The sequence below is a fragment of the Cydia strobilella genome, chromosome Z (assembly GCF_947568885.1).
Source record: "Cydia strobilella chromosome Z, ilCydStro3.1, whole genome shotgun sequence".
Classification (NCBI taxonomy): Eukaryota; Metazoa; Arthropoda; class Insecta; order Lepidoptera; family Tortricidae; genus Cydia; species Cydia strobilella.
This window is the reverse complement of record NC_086068.1, coordinates 26,391,034-26,411,598: the sequence shown is the minus strand read 5'-3', so window position 1 is coordinate 26,411,598 and position 20,565 is coordinate 26,391,034. Positions and strand designations below refer to the sequence as shown.

The following is a 20,565-nucleotide window of genomic DNA, read 5'->3' as shown; positions in this document are numbered from 1 at the left end:
AGCATTTATCTGTGTGATGACACAGATATTTTGTTCCTGAGTCACGGTTGTTTTTATATATTATATATGTCGTTGTCTGAGTACCCACAACACAAGCCTTCATGAGCTTATGGTGGGGCTTAGTCAATTTGTGTAAAAAATGTCCTCTAATATTTATTTATTTATTATTATATGCCTAATAAATGCTGCTGTTCAATATTTTAAATGCCCTGAAAATAATAAACTTTAAAAAACTCTTATTTCGTTATACCACATTCTTCGATACCAATTTTCAGCATTGTTTTGTCTGTTGAGCAAGTCAAGCAGATATCTGATACTGGTTTCAGGTGGAGTTCTACCAACCGGAGCTTCCGATCCTCAACCGCGACAACATAGGCATGATGGTGAAGCTGGTCCCGCGGCACTGCCCCGACACGCCCATAGTGGTGGTCACCACTCACCTGCTCTACAACCCTAAGCGCACCGACGTCCGGCTGGCTCAGATGCAGCTCTTGCTGGCCGAGATTGACAGATTTGCGTATTTCGACAATGGAAGAGAGTGAGTCGGTTCGATTTCTTTATCAATTAATCATTTTGTACGATAACGAAGATTATCCGAAGAATAATAAAGATAATGTGAAGTTCGTATACATTATATAAATCTATATATATATATATACGTAAAAGTCCTGACTAACTGACTGACTGACTGACTGACTCACTTAAATCAACGCCCAGCCCAAACCGTTGGACCTAGAGAGCTGAATTTTTCACAATAGATAGCTTTTATGACGTTAGTATCCACTAAGAAGGGGTTTTTCAAAATTCATCCCCTAAGGTGGTGAAAAAGGGGTTGAAAGTTTGTATAATTTTTTTGAGTGCGGGACTTGAAACTTTGTATAAAGGCATATTATTAAAATACTAGAAAAGTAATTTCAGCGTTTTTGAAAATTCATCCCTTAAGGTGGTGAAAAAGGGGTTGAAAGTTTGTATAATTTTTTTGAGTGCGGGACTTGAAACTTTGTATAAAGGCATATTATTAAAATACTAGAAAAGTAATTTCAGCGTTTTTGAAAATTCATCCCTTAAGGTGGTGAAAAAGGAGTAGAAAGTTTGTATCGAGGTCAAACATTTTTTTTAAGTGCGCGACTTGAATCTTTGCATAAAGGCATGTTATTAGAATACAAGAAAAGTGATTTCAGCGTGTTTAAAAATTCATCCCCTAAAGTGGTTAAAAAGGGGTTGAAATTTTGTCGTGGTCCTAATTTTATTTTAAGCTAGGTACTTGAAACTTCATAGAAATATATATAATTAAAAGAGAAAAAAACCTATTTCAGCGTTATTGAAAATTCATCCCCCAAGGTGGTAAAAATGGGGTTGAAAGTTTGTATGGAGATCAAATATTTTTTTGAGTGCGGGAATTGAATCTGTATAAAGGCATGTATTATTAGAATACAAGAAAAGTAATTTAAGCGTTTTTAAATATTCATCCCCTAAAAGGGTTAAAAAGGGGTTCAAAGTGAATCTATTACAAATGCTTTGAAACTTCTTAGAAAGGCATTGTATAAGATTCCAAAAAAGTTATTTCAACGTTCTTAAAAATTCAACCCCTAAAGGGGTTAAAAAGGGGATGTAAGTTTATATGTGGTACAAATTTTCTTTTAAGCTAGGAACTTGAAACTTGGTAAAAAGGGCATTATATTAAAATAGACGAAAATTGATTACTTACACCGTTTTTGAAAAGTGTGTATTTATAGTTTCGAAAGCGAATTTTTTTGTAAATAGTGGACTTGTAAATCTTCTAAGAGGGTCGAGAGGGATTATATCGGGAACAATTTTTTTCAGTTAGGGTCTTGAAACTTCGTAGTTTGTGAAAGACAAATTTCAAGCGTTGTATAATTATTAACAAATGATTAACCGTCCCTACTGATATATTTTGCTGCATAATGTTCTATATTATGCTCATGTAGAATATATAACCAACATACAAATCCACGCGTACGAAGTCGCGGGCAACAGCTAGTCTATATATATAAACGTTAAAGTCCTGACTGACTGACTGACTCACTTAAATCAACGCCCAGCCCAAACCGTTGGACCTAGAGAGCTGAATTTTCACAATAGGTAGTTTTTATAACGTTAGTATCCACTAAGAAGGGATTTTTCAAAATTCTTCCCCTAAGGGGATGAAATGAGGGTTCAAGTTTTATTTTAAGCTAGCAATTTGAAACTTCGTAAAAAGATATATTATTAAAATACAAGAAAACTTATTTCAGCGTTTTGGAAAATTCATCCCCTAAGGTGGTGAAACGGGGGTTGAAAGTTTGTATGGAGATCTAAAAATTTTTCAATTGCTGGACTTGAAACTGTATGTGGACATATTATTAGAATACAGGAAAAGCCATTTCAGCGTTTTCAATAATTCATCCCCTAACAGGGTTAAAAAGGGGTAGTGTAATTTGAATCCATTACAAAGTCTCTGAGACTTCTTAGAAAGCCATAATAGCCGATTACAAAAAAAATTCGACGTTTTTGAAAATTCAACTCCTAAGAGGGTTAAAAAGGGGTTAAAAGTTTGTTGGTTGTTGTGGTGTTAAAGGGGTCCTAATTTTATTTTAAGCTAGGTAATTTTTGAAACTTGTGGAAAGATATTTAATTAAAAGAGATTTAAACTAATTGCGAACTGCCAAGGAGTGGAACGCCCTGCCCGAGTCTGTGTTTCCGCATGAGTACAATTTGGGGCTCTTCAAGGCAAGAGTTAATAGGTATCTCATAGGTAAGCGTGCTCCACCGTAGACCACATCATCACTTACCATCAGGTGGGATCGTGGTCAAACGCCTGCCTATTCATCATAAAAAAAAATAATCTGCATTTTTGAAAATTCATCCTCCAAGGTAGTAAATAAGGGGTCGAAAATTTGTATAGACTGTATGGAGATCAGACTTCAATCTTTGTACAAAGGCATAGGTATTATTAGAATTTAAGAAAATAAAATTTAAGCGTTTTTAAATGTTCACCCCTAAAAGGGTTAAAAAGGTGTTGAAAGTATGAGCCCATTATAAATGCTTTAAAACTTCTTAGAAAGGCATTGTATAAGGTTACAAAAAAGTTATTTCAATGTTCTTAAAAAATTCAACCCCTAAGGGGGTTAAAAAGGGGATGTAAGTTTATATGTGGTATAAGTTTTCTTTTAAGCTAGGAAATTTAAACTTGGTAAAGGGGCATTTTATTAAAATACCTAGACGAAAACTGGTAACCGTTTTTAAAATCTTCTAAGGGGGTTGAGGGGGATTATATCGAGAACACTTTTTTTTTCAGTTAGAGGCTTGCAACTTCGTAGTTTGTCAAAGTAAACTTCATGCTTTGTATAATTATTAACAACCAAGCGACCCGCCCCGACTTCGCACGGGTGCAATGCTGATGTATTATACATAATATATAAACCTTCCCCTTGAATCACTCTATCTATTTAAAAAACCCGCATCAAAATCCGTTGCGTAGTTATAAAGATCTAAGCATACATAGGGACAGACAGACAGTAGGAAGCGACTTTGTTTTATACTATGTAGTGATGATGATTAACTGTCGCTACTGATATCTTTTGCTGCATAATATTCTATGCTCATGTAAAATATATAACCACCAACATACAAATCCACGCGTACGAAGTCGCGGGCAACAGCTAGTATTACATAAAGAGCGAAAGCAATACGTAAGATATTTATTTGCAGTATTGTTTTCATGAAATGACAAATAGGCTAGATGACAAATTTTCATTAATGATATCAATCGCTCAGGTTTATTTTTAGGATCAAATGTCAATATGGGACCCATGACCCATTGCATTAAAGCAATACAAAAGTCAGAAATGATAGTCAGTCCGACAGTCCGTAATTCACTCGCGAAATGCTCCAAACAAAACGATAAGTGAACGTGACGTCAAGTTCATTCATTTTGAATGTATGGACAAAATAAGAAAATTGCGTTTTTGTCGGTGAAATATTGCGTTTATGTATATAGTTGCTGTACAATCTTTTTTTGGATAAAATGTACCCTTACTTTTTTCCTTTTTGGAAGTTGAAAAATTACTTAAATTTTGAAACTTTCAAGTCCTGTATTTTTGTATGATCTCCATATATTATTTTAATATCTACATTATTGTGATAAATTACTCATTTGTTTGCTATCTATGTTACTAGATTTTGTTATAAAATTCAACATGTGTCATCATCCCTACAGCACAAGTCTAGTCTACTATGCTTGAACATGACGCAGTAAAGCATCTTGTTGCATAAACTCTCAGGACAGGACGCCCACACCTCTCGCATGGTTGGGCACGACTATGATATTAGCTCTATGTAAGCGCTTCACTTTTGGAGCGTGCATAACGTAATCTTGATGTTTTATATTTTTCTCTTATATAACTTGTAATACGATCCCAAAACGATTGGTTTTAGATCGGGTCATATACCCGTGATCTTGACCGGAGACTTTAACTCGACGCCGGATAGTGCTGTCGTCAGGCTGCTCGACAAGGGACACGTAAGGTAATAACGAAAAACATATCCAGGCTACTCCAGAAAGCGCCATCTATCATGAAACTGAGTAAGCCTCTGTAACAATTTGTCTTTTTCTACAAACACACTGCAATCTATTTTGGATTTGGTGCTGACTATGAAATTGGCTGCCATTAATTATTAAAACGTATCGTGACCTGTTACAGCGCCAGTCCGTTCCGGGACAGCTCAGATTGGAAGAAAATTGGAGTAACGGATAACTGCCAACATCTCTCCGTTTTATTGAACCGGTCCAAAGGATTGCCTACTGATTTTTGCATGACAAAGGTAAATTGATCTACGAGCATTCCTTTTTCGTCACATTCTTTGTTGATAATGTAGGTAAAATATGTGTCGAAAATAGTTATTTGTTATGCAAGGCTGCAAAGTGGTTATATGGCGTGAGTGTTGAAATTGAAAGCTGAGCGTAGCGATTCTCTCAAGACACGAGACGCCAATTAATTTTGCAGCCGTGCGCAACACACAACTTTTCACCTCACTACAGCGAGGAAAATGCGAGATGCAAGAAAAAAAAGCAATACAAATATAAAAATAATAATATTTAATTTTGCTCTCTATTTAACATCAAATTTAAGACATAACACACTCAAGTCCAAACAAAATAAACAAGAGCAAAGCACATACATTCATCGTATTCGAAATTCAAATGACTTTTGCACGCTAGTGGATAAAATAGACTTTTGCACGAAGATTTCGCGCTATAAACTGAGGTTTTTCGAGCGAGTGAGGTGAAAAGGAGATTTGTAAATACGCCACTTGTCTTGCAATTTAGGGGAGGCAGTTGGAACGAATGATGAATAGAGAGAGAAAGGGATAAGAATTTAAATTTAGAATGGTGCAGTCAGTTCCATGTGGGTATCGTTGTGTGTGTTCTGAACCTCTACAGGTGTATACCATCGTATTTACACGGAAACGCACGAAAAGTACAAAAACCGGCCAAGTGCGAGTCGGACTCGCGCACGAAGGGTTCCGTACTATTACGGAAAAAATAGCAAAAAAATCACGTTTGTTGTATGGGAGCCTCATTTAAATATTTATATTATTCTGTTTTTAGTATTTCTTGTTATAGCGGCAACAGAAATACATCATCTGTGAAAATTTCAACTGTCTAGCTATCACGGTTCATGAGATACAGCCTGGTGACAGACAGACAGACGGACAGACGGACGGACAGACGGACAGACAGCGGAGTCTTAGTAATAGGGTCCCGTTTTTACCCTTTGGGTACGGAACCCTAAAAAAGTGAGAATGAGTATGTTATAAACAACTTTTATTAAATTTCATTTTATTTTTCGACAAAGTCACCTTTCAGCATAATACACTTAGTTTATCTTTTTTCTAAACCTAAAATTCATTTTTAAAAAAGGTCTCATCTTGAGTACTTAAAATATCTTGTACTGCAGCGACTACCGCGTCGTCGTCTTCAAATTTCTGGCCTCTCAGGTATTCATTCAATCTCGGAAATAGATAGAAATCACTGGGGGCGAGATCTGGTGAATACGGAGGATGCTTAAGGATATCGAACTTAGCATCACGAATTGCGGCCATTGCAACGGCGGACTTGTGTGCCGGGGCATTGTCCTGGTGGAACAGCACAACTTTCAAGAGTTTACCTCGCCGTTTTTCGCGGATCTCATTGCGCAATGTTGCTATTTGTTTGGCATATGAAGTGCCCGTAATAGTAGCTCCATGCTCGAGATACTCAATCATTACTACCCCTTTACCATCCCAAAAAACAGAGCCCATGACCTTACCGGCAGATGGGCCCACCTTGAATTTCTTCGGATTTGGAGATGATGGCCTTTTCCATGTCATAGACTGCAGTTTCGTTTCAGGGTCGTAATTATGGAACCATGTTTCGTCCATTGTTATAAATCGCACCAAAAAAAGTTACCGGTCTTGCGGTGTTGCGGTTGCTTGTGGTCTTGGTCCAAAGCTTCTTGACACATCAAGACTATAGTTTGTTTTTGCGTGTCAGTAAGCATTCTTGGTACCCAACGCGCAGATACCTTTTTCATACCCAAGCGTTCATGTAAAATATTATGCACGCTCCCCGTTGAAATCTTCACATTTTCAGCAATAAAACGAACCGTGACACGACGATCCGCTTTAACTAAGTTTTCGACTTTTTTCACAATTTCTTCAGTTACTGCTGTAGTAGGGCGTTTGGAGCGGGGGTCGTCCGTGGTCGATGTTGCGTCTAAATTCGGCGCACCAACGTGCGACTGTCGAATACGGAGGAGCATTAGACCCTAAATCTAAATTGACTTGGTCCGTAAAAAAAATTTTTAAACAGGTATTTGATAACGGCGCGCAATTCAATTTTCTCCATTTTCGCTAACGTTATCATTGCAAAGAAATGACCGTATTTTTTTTTAAACAAAAGACAGTTCGTTCTCTCTTCATAGCAATCAGCTAGATAGATTAGATTTACCGGCCAGTATTTAATTTCCTAATATTGAAAGAGTTTGCATCTCATTCTCACTTTATATTGAACGCCCCTCGTACGAAGTTTCCAAGAAAATTTATTTATTTATTATTATTTAAAAAAAAATCGGCGAGCACGGTCCGGCGCTGCGATCGGTCTATTAGCACGATAGGCTTATTGGCAACAATCCCTGTCAGTGATGATAGACCGATCCCAATAGAGAACTGGCGCAGGTGAGTACTTGTAGTACGGCACTTCGCGGTCCACAAGGCCGTATAGGAGAGCAAGCTGCTGGTAAATAATTCTGGCTACTAGATTATCTCTGTGCAAGTACTCGCCGTAAGCAAGATGAGAAAAACCGGAGATAATATGCCTTGCCTGAGTGACTCTCCAGGACAGCGGCATGTCCGACAAATGTCGACCGTACGTCCTGCAAGATATATATCTCTGGTAGATTATTCGTCATAACTTCGTCCGCAATTGCCTTGCCCGCGTGCAAAACCCTCGGTTTCTTCGAAGAGGTCCCCGAGTTCACCAGCGCGGGCAGGTCTACATCGGATCCCATGGCGGTCTTGTAGAACCGTAGCTGCTTATCCTTCTATACCGCCTTGCGGTCGTCGGTACTTAGTACTACCGGTTTGTGCCAGTTCTCGTTTGCCAAGAAGAACGATGCATCCCACACTCGTTGTTGAGAAAATAATTCCTGAGATTACGGTTGTGGAGATTTTTGGCGTTTAGAAAGCCACGACCTCCACATTTTCGTGGGATGTACAATTTCATAACAGACGAGCGTGGGTGCAGCATACGGTATGTTGTGAGCAGCTGTTGGACCCTTCGATCTAGAGCATCCAGTTCGGTCTGAGTCCACCTTAGTATGTCAAAGGACTATGTGAGTAGAGGCATTACCCAGGCGTTGAAGGCGCGCAATTAGTTGCCTCCTGACAAAAGACTTTTAAAGACTTTTATGAGTCTACTGAAAAAGCGCTCTTTCACTGACCGTCTCAATAGCCTGTGACCTGTGACATACCAAGATATTTATAGATATCTGATTCAGAGATAGATGTGAAAGATATTGACTCAGGAAGTTGTAAATGTGTTGAATTTATAACCTTTCCCCGCTGTACATGTGGTTACAAGGAGGTGGTGATACTCGCGTCCGCAGGAGATACCTTTTCTTCTGAGTGAGGTCGAATCAGCTATTCAGATGAAAAGTATAGGAGTCGAAGGGCGCAAAATCATGCACAAGATCTGCGAGAAGGTCTGGAGAACAGGCGTATGGCCTGAGGACTGGACCGAATCCACAGTTGTACCCCTGCACAAGAAAGGTTCTACGCGAAAATGTGAAAATTACCGCACCATTTCGCTCATATCACATGCCAGCAAAGTCTTCTTGCGAATCCTGAACAAGCGGCTAGAGAACTATATTGCCAGGCAAATACCCAGAGAGCAGGCAGGGTTTGTAAGAGGTAAAGGTACTCGGGAGCAAATACTCAAAGTGAGGCAATTGATTGAGAAATGCAGAGGGCACGACGTCTTTATGGCCATGTGCTTCATTGACTACGCAAAGGCTTTTGATTGCATCAACTGGGGTAAAATGTTCAGAGTAATGGGCGAAATGGGAATACCGCAACACCTAATCTTTCTTGTGCAAAACTTATACTTAAGCAGCGAGTCTAGAGTGCGGATAGAGGACACTGTGTCACAACCCTTTAGAGCTGAACGAGGAGTGCGGCAAGGTTGTATCTTGTCACCGCAGCTGTTCAATCTCATCGGTGAACACATAATGAGAAGGGTATTGGAAGACTGGGAGGGTGGTATCCAGGTTGGTGGCCAAAAAATTAATAACCTCCGTTTCGCAGACGACACGACTATAATAGGTGCCTCTGAAAAAGAACTTGCAGTGATGCTGCGAAGGATTGAGCTCATCAGCAATGAGTATGGTCTTAAAATCAACAGAAGCAAGACTTAAGTTGATGTTTATCGATCGCCCTGGTCATACGCAGAGAACGAACGAGTTGCACGATCTGGAGGTTGTACACAAGTTTGTGTACCTGGGATCCCAAATAAGCGACGATGGTGAATGCGGCCAAGAGGTGGTTAGAAGAGCACAGATGGCCAAAGGTGCGGTGAAAAGACTCGAGAAAATATGGGAGAACAGAAGCATAAACCGCAAAACAAAGGTCAGACTAATGCGGACCCTTGTTTTCTCGATCTTTTTGTACGCGTCCGAAACCTGGACCATCAAAACCGATACCCGTCGCAGGATAGATGCGTTCGAAATGTGGTGCTGGCGAAGAATGCTCCGGATTTCATGGACTGAACGCCGTACAAATGCGTCTATTCTCGACGAACTTAACATTACAACGAGGCTTTCCACTGTTTGCTCCCAACGTGTACTTGGTTTCTTCGGTCATCTGAGCAGGACAGGGCCAGATAGCCTGGAAAGGAAGCGTAGGGATGGACGTATGGCCACGCGTTGGGCGGACAGAATAACATCAGTGACAAACGCCACACTGCAGGCTAGCATGCACTGGGCCCAAGACAGAGCGGCCTGGAGAGCACTGGTGAAGAGTGTCCACACTCGTCACGTCCCTCAGCCATGAGGTTACGACAAAAAAGAAGACATGTGGTTATACATGTACAGTGGGGAAAGGTTATAAATTCAACACATTTATCGACACCAAACTCCATGTTGATGGCACTACTGAAGACTTCGGTGGTTTTCACTAGCTCTAACAAGTCTTGGCTATTTGGTGCAAATAATTTGACGTCGTCCATGTACAGAGGGTGAGAAATGTCTTCACCCTTTCTTGGAAGCCGGCAACCTAGTCCCAAATCCTTCAGCAGGCTGCTGAAGGGATTCAGCGCTAGGCAGAACCACAGGGGACTCAAACTGTCGCCCAGAGAGATTCCTCGCTCAATCCTTATAAAATTCTACGGGCCAGGGTAATATTATACTAGCTGCGCCCCGCGGTGTTACCGGCGGTTAAGAAGTAGCCTATCTGTTAATCCAGGGTATCAGCTACCTCCATACCAAATTTTATCAAAATTGATCCAGCCACTTGAGCGTGAAGAAGTAAAAAACACACACTCTCAAATTTTCGCCTTTATAATATTAGTGTGCTTTTTAATCATCTTTAATTTATTAATAAAATCAGGTAACATTGTTAAAAATAATAATAGAAGATATGATAAGATTTATTGTATAACTGTGTACAATACAAAGGTGTTGACAATAAAGCATACAGTTAAGAACCAACAGTTTATCCATCACGGAAGTACAATATACGTTTATGAATTAATTTTATATACAACCAACTCCACAATTACATAACTCAGTACATTTGAACTGATGTTTGAAACAATTGCACTGTGAACTGCAAGGTCCACAGTGGCACCCAAGCTTCTTGACGCCCGCGCACCGCCCGCAAAAATCATTTCGGTACGTGCAATCATTATTTTATTTTGCATTGAAAATAGTTAAATATATATTTAATGTTAATATTTTTAAAATCTGCATTAAATAGGCTTTCGGACAGTATTTTTTTTAAACCAAGTTTAAAGGGGGCCACTGACTATCAGTTCGCCGGACGATACAGGCCTGTCAGTTAGAACAAAAATTTGACAGTTCCGAACAACTGACAGGCCGATATCGTCCGGCGGACTGATAGTCAGTGGGCCCCTTAATACAAAAATATAAAACTATACGGGTTTGTTTGCATTGTGTCACTACTAAAAATTTATTATTTTAAGGATTGCGTCATATTTTGCTACGGAACCCTAAAAAACTGGTATTGGGAATGAATTAGGCATCATCTAGTTACCTAATGACGACACCAAAGTTGACCAAAAGGTCCGAACTAATCCGCCAGAAGAAAAAAACTGAGCGCCGGGAGCTTTGTACTTAGAACCCCCCTCCCCCTCCCCACCTGACGCGGAGTTCAATCTGGCTACCGGGCGTTTTGAGCTCAGGTGAACGTGTCTAATACCCCAAACCAAATGGCATTGCTGTAACCAAAATTGTATACCTCTCCATACAAGCATGCCCAATAGAAAACGGACTATTACCAGAGTTGCGAAGGTTCTGCATATAGCACTTGGAGTGAGAAGAAGGGCAACTAGTTTCAATCGCAGACATTTGCATGCTCATTAACCATCAATTTCACTATGACTGAAGCGATCCAAGCAAGAACGACATCAAGCCCAAGTAGAGAACATTGGGATAGGGACTGTCTAGTCTTAAGGGTGATAAAAAGGTTATCCCTGGAGCGAAATGGAAACTTATGTAAATCTTGAAGACAGCTAAGGGAGTTAGATAATATTATTGCTTTCGGGACTTTGTGAAACTGAATGAATGAAACAGCTTCAAAGATAGATATTGCTTCCCCTATAAACACAGATGTGGGAGGAGGGCTTTTGAAACTTAAAATAATTTTATAACGTGGAATCCAAACCGCAGAACCAACAGGGCCAGTCGTTGAGAGTTTCGAAGCATCTGTAAATATTGTAAGGAAATTCTGGCACTTTTCCTCAATGAGTTGTAAGAAGGTATTATTAGCACCAGAGGAATTTTTTTATACCAAGGGAAAGATAATATTTGGATGGAACAAAAGAGCATCATAATTAATTAGGAACACTGGATTAACAGGAGAAATCCACATGGGTGTTGCGTCAGAAAGTTTTCGACTTTCGTGTTTCGCGGTAGGCCCTCAGTATGAGCTAGTGGCGCCCCCTACGCAGTTTTGCGTAATATTCTCTATTCATACTATATTACTATATCCATATTATTAATATTATAAATGCGAAAGTGTGTCTGTCTGTTACCTCTTTACGCTTAAACCGCTGAACCGATTTAGTTGAAATTTGGCATAAGTAGAGATAGTTTTGGGCTGTGCTCTAAAGAACTGTTTGACATGATGCCAGGGCACCGCTCGCCATCGGCAGGGTGTTGATCCTCACACCCTAGCACCTAAATGGTCGCGTACTGTGCGGTTTAAGAGGAATTTCCTCCCGCGTACGCTTCGGCTGTGGAATGAGCTCCCTGCCGAGGTTTTCCCGAGGGGCTACAGTATGGGGTTCTTCAAAAAAGGAGTGTACAGGTTTTTAAAGGGTCGGCAACGCGCGTGTAATATCTCCGGTGTTGTAGGCGTCCATAGGCTACGGTAACTGCTTACCATCAGGCGGGCCGTATGCTTGATTGCCACCGACGTGGTATAAAAAAAAAGTTTGAGTCCCGGGGAAGGACATACTCGTAGGATAGTTTTTAAGTCGGAAATCATCCCTAAAGAGAGTGACAAGGGGGGTGGAATTGAGAGAGTGATAATTGATGTAAGCAATTAAGCTTATGCTCAAATGGAATGATTGCTATTACACGCCATCCAGGCGTTATACTTACTCTAGCTGCTGTTAATGATTCTACGCAGACGAAGTCGCTCGCAATAGCTAGTAAATTATAAATGCGAAATTAATTCTGTTCGTCTGTTACCTCTTCACGCTTAAACTACTGAACCGATTAAAATGAAATTTGGTATGGAAATAGTTTGAGGCCGGAAACACATATGATACATATTGTTTCAGATGTAAATAATAAATATATATTAATTGTTGCAGATATACAATTCAGAATATCGGTCCAATTTGTCCGAGCTCGAGGACGGCTCAGTCAGCCGCGACGACGAGTACGGCGAGCTGTTTAACAGCGGCGCGCTCGGCCACTGTTTCAACCTAGTGTCGGTCTACGACAAGGTCAAGCACGACGGCAGCCACGAGGCCACCACCTTCCAAGACTACTGGGTCACGGTGGACTACATTTATTTTAGGTGAATAAGTGCCAGTTGCACCATCCGCACTTGACATACTGATCAACGTCACCCGGCGCACCGCGGCGGTTTACTATGAAACTTACAATACAATACAATTTAGCGAACTCTCTAACACTGACAAATAGTTTGGTGCAACCGACCCTAAACCAATTATTTTAAGGTAAATCAACTTGTCACTCGTTGCCATTTTGACTCTTAATGCCCCGATATTATGGTATTTAAATTTACCTAACATGCGTTTTCGTGGTAGTTTAAACCCTTTCCATAAAGGGCCATTTAAAAAGCATGCTAGTAGAATATAATACAACATTTCTTCTAACAAACTGGTTTACTACTATTGTCCCTTAGACAACGGGACAGAATAACAACACAAAAAAGTTGATTCACCCTTCAGCACTAAACATAACGCACCAGAAGCGTTATTTAGAAGGCTGTCAAATAGACGCTTAATACCGACCTCGTCCCACAAGCGCTGAAGGAATGGCTTTTCAGGCACCGACGCCCCCGGGTTGAGCGCCTCCCAGGCCGACACCGCATCGGAAGCGAAAGGTATTGTGGCCTTGCCACCATCTAAGGATAAAATCTTTTCACATCACCTATTCGAAAAGGGAACTTTTCTTCCCTGCTAGGAGGGATCAAAGTGGCACTTTTCTGTTCAAGGACATTTTGTTGCCAGTATGAAATATTGACACAAAGACATATGAAATTAGTATGCAGATAATCGATTACAATTTCTTTATAATCGATTACGTGCATACAATTTTTCTAACTTAAATAATATTTTGTTGTAATTGTAAACAAAAAATGTAATTATGTAATTAACGTATTTTAAATTAATTAATATCATGTTTAAATTAAGTAAATTAATTAATTAGCGTAATATTTACAAAGAAACGTAAAAAACTTTAGTTTAATAATTTAATTTTCATTTTGACATTTTAGGTCTCCTTAAACGCAGCCATACTTGTCTATGCAATTTAAAAAGTTTATATTTAAAAAAAATTGTACAAATATTTCACAAAGCATTATGCGGTTCTGTATTCTGTATAAATTTTGTAAATACTTAGTTTAAATCAATAATAATAGGCCTTTTCATCTGTGTCAGATGTTTTAAGCAGCATCCCGGTAACGACACTAATAATAATAAATATAAGTGATATCAGTCTTCATAGTGTTCTTCCGAAGATTTGGTTCAAAGGGGTAAGAGCTAATTTGTTATCAGAAAAATCTACAAAAATAATGTACTTGATTTTCATTGTATCATTTTAGTTGTTTGCTGCTGTTTTTGAAAAGATATTAGGTACATAATTATGAGCTGTAGGTACTTTTAATTTGTCACTACAGTCACGTCTGAAAATATCGATACGGACAAAGTGCCAGAAGTATGTACCTATACTAAGGTCGTGTACACATATTTTTGGCACTTTGTCCGTATCGATCTTTGCTTAAAATAATAATGTTTTGAAACCTAATGTTAGTATGTAATTTCCTCATAGGTGATGTGAAAAGCAGTATGTGTCACATGGTAGCAAAATTATTTTCACCTTGGGCGTTAACACTTGAATCCCTCACTACGCTCAGGATTCTATGTTAGAATCCCTCGCTACGCTCAGGATTCTATTATAGAATCCTTCGCTTCGTTTAGGATTCAATTGTACGCCCTCGCCGTAAATATGTCATTTTGCTCCCTTGTGACACAATCTACTATAGTGACGAGGTCCACTACCCCTGCCGCCGACGCCAGGAAGGCCGGAAGGCACACATCCCGCACGCGCCGTATGCCAAGTCCGCCGGTCCGAATAGGCAACGAAGCCAGGTCACACTGGTCCGGGTTCAAGTCGACATTCAGAACACACTCGGCACATTCCTTCACCACAAGGTCGAACGATTCAATGTGGCCGGGGTGCAGCCAGGCAGGTACCGTACGCAGAAAGTACGTCACCTTGGGAACTGCAAAGCAGGATCTCAGCAAGGTAAGTGCCACATGAGCCGATAGCTTTTTTAGCCTCTCACCAGCGGATCTAAGAAGCAGAGCTGCTCTCTCACCTTGAACGCCTCAGGTATAGCTGCATGGAAAATCGGAGTACCCAGGAGATCAAAGTTTTGGGTAGATAACACCAGGGAGTAAGGTACCAAACAAAGTGAAGGAAGGTTGAGAGACGGTGCTACAGGGAAAAAACTCACACTTGCTGGAGTTGATCTCGAGTCCCAGCTCCCGGAAAAGAGGAAGGAGCGCAAGCAGATCCTGTTCGACCTCATCTGGCCTACCCCCCAGAGTGCCGTCGTCGAGGTACCAGGCGTTTAAAGGTGATCGAGATCTGGATATGGCTTTTTGGATAGCCAGGCTAAAAATCAGAGGGCCAAGCGGGTCACCCTGCTGAGCAGCGACCTGAGATGGAATGAGTGAACCATTAAAGAAGAGCTTGGAAGGAGACAAATAACACTGATGTAAGAAAGGGTAGAGAGCCGGAACTTTCTCTAGAACCTCTGTTAGAAGAGTGTCGCGTTCTAAAGAGTTGAAAGCATTCCTAATGTCCAGCTTGATGATGATGCAATCCGCGTTATTCGGGTCCAGCGCGAAGGCTCGGACGGCGTGGATGGCAGCCTCACAACCCAGTTTGATCCCAAAGCCCAGCTGGCAAGGTTGCAAATAGGAAGCCATTTCGCCTCGCACAGCATAGCAACCAAGCTTGGCAGTTAAACGGCGGAACACGCTGCCAACAGCAATAGGCCTTAAACCGCCATCCTTTTTCGACAGTGCGCACAAGGACGCACCGTACATATAAGGACATACCAAGGGGTTCAGCCATGAATCTAGTATAACATGGATCGGTCATGAGGGGTGGGGCGAAATGACCGAACGGGATAGTCTTATGTATCTTTCAGTAGTAGTGACAGAGAGCAATATATTACTTTTTGTCTTTGTCATAGTTTCACTTTTCCACCGCTGCCACAACCGAAATTGTGGCAAACAAATAAGTACGTGACATGTCATGCTTGTTCGTTGCTTGTTTAATTATTGTTGTTTTCTATGAAATGGTGCTTTCTCTTATAAAACATAGTGATGGTTAGCGTTTTGAATTGATAAAATAATGGTGAATTGTTCTGTAATAGGCTGTAATAGCTGCTCTGAGCAAAAATATGAGAACATAACCTTTCACACGTAAGTACGGTATTTTACACCTTCCTCTTAACGCAATATGTGAGAATAACATCGTAAAATTACGTTACACTCAAAGCAATGTAGAATCAAACGATTTCAATAAAAATATCACAATTATTTACGCAAATTAACAAAACATTATTTGTAAAATTATCCGCCTAAATTACGTTTTTTCGTATTTCTAATTCCAAAAAATAAAATAAACAAATGTTGTGAAGATTAAATGTGGTGTACATTAATTGGTGTGAATAATGTGATTGTGATTTGTGATTTCATAAAATTAAAACTCATAATACATTTTATTTTACGTTTTATTTACTAAACATGTTTAGTTTTGTACCACCAGCGCGAATTATAGGAGGTATTTCATTGTTCATACGCCTAAAAAAAACGGCCCATTGACATTTTATTCAACAATTTTAATACCGTCAAACTTTGCCTCCAGGGTAATCGCCCCAACGTGACATCAAATATTGGGGTAATTTTTACCAATATGGTATCCGCACGTTTATGACGTCATCTATGTCTATCCCTTACGGGCGCACGCGGTAGGCCGCATCTATGTAATGCTAGGTCTATGGGTTCAGCTGACCACTAAGGAGGAAGTTACACAGTCTGGTCAAGCTCTCCAGCAACCGAAGGCCATTCTCGCCAGCGGAACCTGAAATAAGTTCCTTCAGATGTGATGGGCGAATACCATCCAAGCCTGCTGCCGACACACTATTAAAGGAGCCTAGAGCCTGCGCAACCTCCTCCGCCCTGACAGTGAGAGCTGGGCAAGATCTATCCGGTTCAGGCGGGAACAACAACGGCCGGGATGGGGCAGGGTGCTTTAACCGCAAGTTGGCAAGGGTTTCAGAGTTCGAGGGTGCCACAGCATCGTCCGACATTAAGACCCTGACTGCCCCCCTGAGGTCGCCCTCGAAAACTTCCTCGCAAGGACAGAGTGCGGTCTCGAGGAACCCGACTCGGCTTCGACAAATAAAGTATCGTTAACCCCTACCGATTCAATGTTGCGTTTCACTTTTGTGGTCAGGTTACCCGGACTGGCTGCTTCCGGCGCTTTTAATGCGGAATAGGCAAAGGACAGCAACGCGAACCACTCTGCCGTACCGTTGGCATTGATGCATCCATCGATCACATCGCACAATTTGCCTGCCGCAAGATTCCGCGCTCCTTTAGGGATGTGACGCAACACCCGCACCGACTTCCTAAGAGCAGCCAGGTCATCCAAACCTGAAGTACTACCGCTGCTGCCGTCCGCAAGAACCCGTTGCTGTTGCTGCTGCGATGCAACCGTGGGTGCGGGGGAGTGTCGCTCAGGGAACATCTTTGTGTATGTGCCCGATGTGCACTTTCAGCCCATGGGCGGTAAAGGTGCGCGGAGAATTAGGGAAATGGGGACACAGCGAACGGGTGGGAGCCTGCATTTAAACGATAAAGAAAACTAGAAAACAATCTACAACCACATCCAATCTACAATCTAAAAAAACATTACCCTCCTCCTTTGGCAGTCGGGTAATAACATTACGCACCCATACAATAAATTAAAACATTTAGACAATAATGAAAATCCAAGCCAAATGCGAACAAAAACGACCAAATAAAATAAATACTCTCAAAATAAGTCTCGTCTAAAATCATTAAATTAAGGAAACAATCATATTCACATTCATTAAAAACTATTAAAAATTTCACAAATACAGTGCTATTATTAGATCATCTATTTAGGTATCCTTTAAATCAAAATACAATGAAAAAAAAATACGTTGAAAATTAAAATAACAATGTCAAAGTAATAAAGAAGTTACAATATACATATGTGATGTCAAAAAAAAAACTTTAAGGGGATCCCATGCCCCAATGACCTTCGATTTGAATCCCTTAGTTTTCTAATGTTTTTTGTAGCTTATCATATTAACAGCAACGGATTTTAGCAATATAGTATCCCATATTTACTTCAAAGTTCATTGTTTTCGAAATATTTGGCATCAAAGTTGAACAATTTTAGGCCAAAAAACTGGTTTTCTGGCCATAACTTTTGTGTTAATTAGTTTAAAATTAAAACCTTAAACAAATTTTTAGGTAGAGACGTCTAAGACGAACCCAAATATGTAGATTTCGTATAAGTAAGATCTTTCACAGCAATCGAGATACGAAAAAAGTGTTTTTTTAGACAATGTTTAAAACAATCATAAATAAATAAGTATTCATTTTTTTCACAATCCGGTAGACAAAAATGGAGATAAAAGATTGAAGAACCGATAGCCGCTTGTCTTATAATTCTACCTATATACCTATATGTAGTGCAAAAGGAGGAGATACGATTCAAAACTTGTCAAAAATCGATGAAAACCTTGGGTAGCCCCTTAAACAACAAAGTAGAAAAATATCGAATCCAATTTAAACGTGTCAGTTCAACTACGAGTACATAAGTAATTATAAAAACCGCATGTCACATCGAATTCTTAAAATAAACAATAAAAATTTGGAAAGTAGATGTATTCTGTGAACCGCATTAAGATTTTCACACAAAAGTAGAAGAAAAAAACAGTAAATTTTGGGGGTTCCCCCATACTTGGAACTGAAATTTGTTTTTTTTTTCATCAAACCCTGTGGATGTGGGGTATCTATGGATAGGTCTTCAAAAATGATATTGAGGTTTCTAATATCATTTTTTTCTAAACTGAATAGTTTGCACGAGAGACACTTCCAAAGTGGTAAAATGGGTCCCCCCCCATCTGTAACTTCTAAAATAAAGAGAATGATAAAACTAAATAAATATATGATGTACATTACCATGCAAACTTCCACCGAAAATTGGTTTGAACGAGATCTAGCAAGTAGTTTTTTTTAATACGTCATAAATCGTAAACCGCAATTTACCTTTCACTCACGTTTCACATAAAAATACATTGTTAAAATTGTGTAATGTACGGAACCCTCGGTGCGCGAGTCCGACTCGCACTTGGCCGGTTTTTTATTTATTTATTTCCTTTAGTTATTTCGTTTATGTCGTTTATTTTTCATGTTTATGTTCTATTTCCTCTATTTTATTTACTCTATTTACTCTAGGTATATACTTTATATACTTTATTTACTATATTTATTTTATATACCTTATTTACATTCTTTATTTTATTTCAAGTTTAAATATACTTTATTCATGTAGGCCTAGCAACTAGCACTTATGAATGGTGAATAAAATGTACATCACAGATATAAATATACCAGTACATGTATTTATTTTTATTTGTTTTATTCGTTTTATTTATTTTATTTTATTCTTTTATACCTGAATTTTATATTTATTAGTATTTACAAATATTTAAAAACATTTTTATCTAAATGTTATTAGGCTAAATTATGGTAGGTACATGGCTCTCGTAATATAAGCTCGCTGTAGGTGTTGACGTAATATATTCGTTAGATGTAATATTTGTTGCAGCTGCTGCAGCAGCATGAAGCTAGTGGAGAGGCTGCGGCTGCCGACAGCGGCCGAGTGCCAGGCGCTAGGCAAGCTGCCCAACGACGTGTACGCCTCGGACCACCTCGCCCTAGGTGGCACCTTCGAACTTAAGCCACTTATGTCTTCCTTATAACGTATCGTAACGTACTTTGAATATTACGACCAGCGGACAATATTTTTATGGTAGCGATAAGCATAAATAATTACGGTCGCACGCTGGTATTTAGATGATTATTGAAATGATTCAAATCTAGTGACGTGAAGTAAAGACATAGGAAGTGCTCCTGGTCGCAGTAGAATTGACATATCTGTATTGTCTGTGAACACGATTTGACTAGGGTACTAGTAGTAGTAGGGCAGTAGTACATTGCCACTACTATATTGCTTAATAGGCTATTTGACAAATTTTTGAAAATGGTTTTAATTGATTGTTTATAACTAAATAATTACACTACATTAATATTTCCGTGAAATTTCCTGTATTAAATATAAAAAAACAATGTTAAAGTTTATTTATTTTGAACGCGCCTTAAACGCTGTTTTTGCAAAGGGGCTAATCACGTGACACGTGTGACGTCATACGCGAGAAAACTCAGTCAATGACCTTAGTAAATCTTATGGTTTATGTGTTATGTGCATTGAATTGATTATTTCACTGTAAAATGGTATATAAATGGTGTATAGTGCCGCAATGTTCAAGTACGACTATAAAAATCCAGATAAATTGTTTGTTTCCGTTCCAACGAATCCCAAAAAAAGAAAAATGTGGTTAAAACTAGCGCGAAGAGACCCAAAGAGCATTTTAGCGCATACAAATGTTTTATGTGTGAAGACCACTTCGATGTAAGTAATATTTAACTGTAAATAAATATGGTAGTTAAAGCAGCGGATTTTGTTGTATTTAGGTATTTAATATATTACTACATAACCTCATAACATAGCTCTTCCAGGATTAGTAGGTAGTTAGTAGCATACTTTTTCTTTCAAACTAAAGTGCAGTATGGAGATACTATTCTCGTCATCGTATTCGAAATCGAAATGTTCGTAAATAAACAATTTCTACGTATACTCACACAGCTGTTTTTACATTTCTAAGTTCCGCAGCATAGTAATCCGTATTATCTTT

The 20,565-nt window shown here is 39.5% G+C and overlaps 1 protein-coding gene across 11 annotated transcripts in view; it reads left to right on the top strand.

Annotated features, from left to right (window-relative positions):
• The window catches only part of LOC134754597 (protein angel homolog 2), a 30,611-nt gene extending 10,469 nt beyond the window's left edge, over positions 1-20,142 (top strand). For 6 of the 11 annotated variants that reach the window (XM_063690913.1, XM_063690912.1, XM_063690914.1 and 3 more), the window contains exons 6-10: positions 327-538; positions 4,438-4,527; positions 4,704-4,824; positions 12,596-12,804; positions 19,419-20,140. In XM_063690913.1, coding sequence (XP_063546983.1) covers positions 327-538; positions 4,438-4,527; positions 4,704-4,824; positions 12,596-12,804; positions 19,419-19,572 — 786 coding nt within the window. In that variant the 3' untranslated portion in view covers positions 19,573-20,140. Of the gene's footprint in view, positions 1-326; positions 539-4,437; positions 4,528-4,703; positions 4,825-12,595; positions 12,805-19,418 lie in introns of all 11 variants that reach the window. The other 5 variants (XM_063690907.1, XM_063690908.1, XM_063690910.1 and 2 more) reach the window with 4 other exon arrangements.
• Positions 20,143-20,565: the final 423 nt, after the last annotated feature.